At 42.1% G+C, this 6,314-nt stretch overlaps 1 protein-coding gene across 1 annotated transcript in view; it reads right to left on the minus strand.

Annotated features, from left to right (window-relative positions):
• Positions 1–4,925: 4,925 nt before the first annotated feature.
• ARHGEF5 (Rho guanine nucleotide exchange factor (GEF) 5) overlaps positions 4,926–6,314 on the minus strand; it is a 14,745-nt gene continuing 13,356 nt past the window's right edge. The window contains 4 exon segments of the mRNA XM_010141002.1: positions 4,926–5,080; positions 5,357–5,461; positions 5,798–5,868; positions 6,279–6,314. Coding sequence (XP_010139304.1) covers positions 4,926–5,080; positions 5,357–5,461; positions 5,798–5,868; positions 6,279–6,314 — 367 coding nt within the window.

Here is a 6,314-nt window from a genome sequence, read left to right on the forward strand (position 1 = left end):
CCCCGAGGCGGCCCCGGCGGCCCGTTACGGTAGTCGAGGGTTCACGCTGCCCGCCTTCCTTCTGCACCCTCAGGTGTCTCGGCCGGTAGGAGCCACCTTCCGCAGGCCACCGTACGGGAAGGTGCCTGCCCTCCCTCGCAGCATACAGGTAAAGGAGAGCCAACCTCCGAGGGACAAGAAACCTGCCCCCTGTAGATATAGGGTACAAAAATGTTTCTGGCACACCTGAAGACACCTGAAAGACCAAACTTTGTGAGCTCCCCTGGGGAGCAGGCTTAAATATCACTAATAGCATCCCTTGGAAACCCAGATGTTACAAGATGAATGATGTAATATGAATGAGGTGAAACTCATTATCTTTCCTTGTGAGCTGGCAGGGAGACAGATTCTTCATGTTCTCTGGCTGCAGTTGTTTAGTAGGGCTTCCGATTTTTCATAAACTAGTGGTTGCAAGAAATAAATGGCACTTCTTGACTTTTAGGCACCGTAATTTTATGTCCTTTCAATTCTTAGTTCTTAGATAAAATAGGGCTCCTGAAAGAGTGGCACCCGGCAGTTAGTGAGTTCGTGCTACTACAAGTGGTGTCATCTGCTCAGGTAACATTTAAACCAAATTTGTGCACTTGCAGGTGTTCACATGAGATATAGGGCAGGAGTGAACCAACCCTGGCTTTTCTGATACCCTTCTTTTCACATGCAGTTGATGGGAGAGACCTGTGCTGCAACTTAGGTGGCAATGGTTCCAGAACCCAAACGCTCTGCTCTTGCATCCTCTGTGTACAGCTTTGCTAAGTACCAGGTGAAGGGCAGCCAGCTGTAAACACAACCTGCACGTCTACAAACAGCAAAGACAGTGCTTGCTTGAAGAATGCAACTTCTGCTGCACCAAGACACAACATCCTTCGTCCTCACCTTGGTTACTGGCTCAGTAGCAGCTCATGGCTGTTACCTCACCATTCTCCTACTGTGCATTTACCCATATGCCCTGTCTCGGTTTCAAGGTTCACTGTAGCAGTGAAGGTCCTGCTTCTGCAGATGCTTTCACCTGAGGGTATTTTCATTCTGTTAAATGAGTGTAACCTGAAACGTGTGTGCCATCATTTTGGAGACAGTATAATTGCTCTGACAGTGCACCTGCTTCAGCCACCAAATGCAGGACATGCTGGCCACAATGTTATTGCTGCTAAAATGGCACTTAATCTTAGTAGCATTCAGCTGGCAAAACACAACTGACCTGAGAGGGGATGGGATCTCTTTGATATTAGATAGAAGTGCAATTAGAGATTCCTGTTTCTGAGCAACATTGCGTTTCTTTAATGAACTCTGGTTCTACTGTCAGCTTTTTCTAATATTGTGAAAAGGAGTAAGAACTGTAGAGAATGCTTTCATTTATTTTCCTTTAGGAGGGACCAACATGGGTCTATGGGGCTGTGAGCTTTTTTTTTTTAAGCCACATATGTATTTATAATTTTTTAAAATGAAAAAATTATACCAGTCATAACATTTGATTTTTACACCTAAACCAAGAACCTCAGATTCTCAACAAAAATTTTAAAAATTTATTTCTTGCTTGTATTTCATTGCTATTCTTACCACAAAAAGGAATGAGTGTAACTGCCCTGTAAATGTTGTGTTTATTTTTTTCTTTTTTTCAGTATATAAATACTGAATTTACTTTGTCCAAATACACTATGTCCACTTCTCCAAAGGCTAGAATTTCTTTTGCTGTGACTGTTCCCTAGGATATGCTGGACGAGCATAAGAAAAAGGGACTGCAGGTTCTAGGGAGAAATTAATGGTGGTGATCTGTGGGAACAGCATCAAACGCGCTGCTCTAAATTTGCTGTGACTTTGAACTGAGTAGTGTCATAAGCCCATGCTGTACTCTGCAAATGATTTAGATCTGCAGTGATGTAATGATTCTTCTAACTCTTGTTGAATAATGTCACAGATGAGGGTCTTGTTGAGATCTGCTTTACTTTGCAGGGAGGGCAAGATGGATTGTTTTGTCCTTTTCATCACAGCATCCCGTTTCTCTTCATGCTTCAATTTACAGCTGGCTGTTTAAGATACACTGGCATCTCTCATGCAGTGTTCCTATTCTGTGGGCCTTCTTTGGGGGTCTTAGTATTAAAGTATAAGGATTTGGCTGACAAACTCTACACTTCTGTTTAACACTGATTTTCTGGGAAATCAAGTTATCTGCATTAGATAAACTAGGGCAAGATCCTGACTCTTAATTAAGACTGTAATAGGATGCAGGGGATACTCTGTCAGCTTGATTCCTGCCTCCTGAATGTGCAGCTGTAAGTGATAAGTGTGTACAAGCCAAGAAGGTGTTGATCTCTTTCAGAAAGCATGAAGCTTATGGATTTTGGTATCAGAATGGTGCCAGGGTTAAAAATTTAACTAAATACTGGGAAGTTGAGGCCTATCTGAAATGGAAGAAATCAAAGTAAATCAGGGTATAAGCACTTACCCTTAGAAGCGTTGGCTGACCTTTAAGTGTTCCTAAACATAAAAAAAACTGACAAAAGGAAATAAAGGCTGTACCCATGACAGGGAGAAGTTAACCTTTGATCTGACTAGTTGAACAATATAGAAGTCTTGTCAATCACAACATCAGCCTTGAAGTTTCCTATCTTGGTAAGAATTTTAACAAGAACACACAGAATTTAAGATAGAAACTGCCTTGGGAGACAATAATGAACAATATGCCTGCTTGGTTTTGAGAGCAGAAGTTGAAAGACTAAGGAACTCTTGGCTTTCAAAATATTTTAACAAGATGGGTTCTGATTTAGAATGGCAATATCTATGGCCTGCCTCCTCACGCTACAAGTAGCAAAGATGAAGCTGATACAGATACGGCATGTCTCAGCCTGCCTCCCTAAGACTATACCCGGGCACGAACTGAATTGATCCCATGTACTTGCACTTACTGGTATCCTGGTTGAGATATTGTTGATCCTGATGACATATATAATGCATAAATTCACGACAGGCTGGGACAAGCAGGCATTTTGGATCTCTGAAGATTCATAGGTCTTGTCGGGGATTATAACTGTTCTTGTATCACTTAATTTGAGGTAGGGCTTTGCTTTTGTTCTTAGCTAGGGACCAGCTTCAGTTCTTCTAGGGAAAAAGTGTAGGCAGATTGTAACCTGGACCACAGATTAAAAGACAATCAAATAATTGCATCCTGTCTTATTGGTATAGTGGACTGGATTCTCATCTTGTGGAGTTCATCCCTTTAGCGGACCACTACAGAACCTGCAGCAGCAGTCTTCAGGGCTGGTGATAATACTCTGAAGAATCTTAAGGTATGGCTAGTAAAGCAAGCTTTCTTTGCTGCCTCTGCTACATTGAGATGTTTGTACTTAACATTAACTTAGAAAGGAGACTTATATGGACAAAATAACAATCATACTGAATATATACTGAATTACTTACAGTTGAGATGAAAACCTGAGTAACAAGGAAAGCAGAAAGTTGTTTATTTTAACTGGAGAAGTGCATGTGTTTATTAGGACTAAAAGCAACTTTTTTATAATCCAGCTAAAATTATTGATATAAATAGGCTGTAATAAGCTACACTAGATACAATGTAAATGGGAATTAAAGGCAGAGTGTTACAGAGACAGAAAGCTGGAGAAATGAAGATAACCATTTCTTCAAATATAATAAATGCAAGAAGGCCACACATTGCTTTCTTTGGTGTATTGATTCTTATACTTGATCTTGCATTGACTGAACTGAATGCAAACACTTTAACACAGAAACAGTATTTTACAGTTGAAGGCATATCCTCAAATAGACAGGTTCTGCACAAAAGCAGGACTGCATGTAAACTGGACTTAAAACCAGAGAGTTCTAAAAAAGAACGAAGTCCCTGGTACATATTTGACTTTATCTACAGTGGCTAAATATCTCAGTGTTTTCTATAAGTGTGCAAAATGGTGCATGCAATACCACGTCAGCTATCAGATTAAGAGCAGCAGGAAAGTGCCACTTCATTGCATATGCCTAGTCATGGTTATTTTGTACAGGGCATGTACCAACACATAATAAAAACCTTTGTCAAAAGTCGCTGTTCTACTTTGAGCGGGAGGCGCAGTAAAAAAGGGTAATTTCAGGTGGCTTATTGGGACACTTGTTCAGAAGAGAGGTGATCTCTGTGAAACAGATTCTTCAGCTGGATACCTCTTAAGATGGGGGAAATCAGCGTCTTCTGAAAACTTTGTTTAGCTCCTGTGGATTTTCTAATGCTATCAACGACTTTTAACCAAGTTAAATTTATATACAATGAAATATTTGCCTATCAAAATCAGTAGACTTGCACAATCAAATAGATAAGTTGTTCTAAAGAAGAATTACACTATGGAGATCAATACCATCAAGATATAAAGAGGATATTCAAATGGAAAACTATCCTCATATCTCTTGTGCTTTGCACTTAGCACCTTCCTTCTCAGGAATTCAGAGCTCTTAGTATACTAATACTAGTGAATTTAGCCTCACAACATCCAGTGAGGTAGGTGAGTTTACCCCCATTTCACAGATGGGAAGACTGAGATACAATTCTGAAGTGACTTGCCTGAAGTTCTGCAACTTGTCAGTGGCAAAATCAGAAATATATTTTCAGCAGTCCAGATCCCAGACCTCTCCTTTCTGATTAAAGTCCCTTCCCACTACCAAAAAGCAAGCAATACATGCAACTTTTTTTCCTCCTACTGCTGCCATAGTCCTGGTGACACAGAGGAAGTTAATTATTTTTCCTGATTGAATTCCCACTTTCTTTGGCTAAGAGCACCCGGTTCTGTTCAAAGTGCTGTACTAGGCTCTTTGCAGAGGCGTTTCTTCTGAGGCACAGTAGAAGAAAGATGGTTTTCCCATGGCAGGGACACTGTACAAGTCCAAGCAGAGCATTATTTCTTGCAGAAGACCTGCTGCTTAGCATTCTTGACACGTTGTTCCTCCTTCAGGTTCTTCTGCCGCGCATGTTTGCTGGAGATGAGTTCAACATGTTCTGAGGGGAACCAGCCTCTTTCCCGGTCTGAAAGTTTTACTCCTTCCATCCATCCTGCAGTGTGGGGAAGAGCACAACCTGATGTAAAATAGCCAAACATTTTTTCATTCTTCCCCAAAAGCCCCCTCCAACAAGGCCCTAAGATCAAAGAAAAAGATCCCATTTCAGCTTCCACATAAAGATGATAATGAAGAGTCTCTTCATCCTCTCAATCCAACAACTATGGATGAGAGGTTCCTTCTGAAGGCTGATTATGTTGTTAAAGCTTCACACTACTAGAGTAACTTCCTTATCCCATAATTTAAGATAGCCATTGTTCATTCTGCTCACCATCGTTGCTGTACTGCATAACCATGACGATATCTGCTTTCTCCAAAGCCAGCTCATCATTTTCCCGGGCCTTGTAAGTCTTTACGCATTGAACCTGTGGTGCATCTAAAGGGGAGGAAAGATTGTAATAGTGTACTCGAACGCAACAGCAAACCTGTGTGCGGCAGCCCCAGAGGAGGTAGGACATAAGGGACTGCCCAAACACTAAAGAGCAGAGAAGTGGAAGGGAGACTACAGGTCTTCTACCTGATACGAAGAATAAAAAGTATGTAAAATAACTGGCAGAACCTGGCACTGAGGGAAAGCCTGTGAGTATCATCTTCATTTACAAAAAGGCAAGTATTCTGCCTTGGAATCATTCTGGGATGTTCCACCTCACAGTGACTCCCACTCCTCTGAGCCAGCCCACCCCCCATTGCTGCAGTAGCAGAGCAGTCTCACCAGGGCATTCCAGGAGGTCCAGTTCTCCTCGTGGAGGAGCCAAAGCAGAGATCCACCTCAGCTTCTCACTACTGGGAAACATCACCAGAGAGGTGTCAGGATTCAATCCAAGAGATAGCAGCCTCATGACAGGAATGGGTGGTGGGGGTGGGGGTGTACAGGTCTGTTCACAGGAGGGGATACTTGGGGGAAGCAGGGACAGTGGAAGTGGAGAAGGGGGATGAGAAAAGGCAAAAACCTCCTGGTTTTGGAGGCTGATGGTATGACACAATGTGGTAGTATCGTATGGGCAGCTATGATGAGAGAGTGGCAAGGTAGTTCACTGAGGGCTTGTTATGGCAAGAGGATGTTTTTCAAGCCCTCTGCTCAGCTCCTGCATGTGATATTTCAGCATTTGGATAGCTGAAGGACAACCATCAGGCTCATAGGAGGTGTGTGGCTGTGATAACACGATATAGTGAGGTTAATATTGAGCTCTTACTGTGTCTCTGTACGAAACAAAAACTCCACTCTCTTT

The sequence above is a fragment of the Buceros rhinoceros genome, unplaced genomic scaffold (genome assembly GCF_000710305.1).
Source record: "Buceros rhinoceros silvestris isolate BGI_N320 unplaced genomic scaffold, ASM71030v1 scaffold9538, whole genome shotgun sequence".
In the NCBI taxonomy this organism is placed as follows: domain Eukaryota; kingdom Metazoa; phylum Chordata; class Aves; order Bucerotiformes; family Bucerotidae; genus Buceros; species Buceros rhinoceros.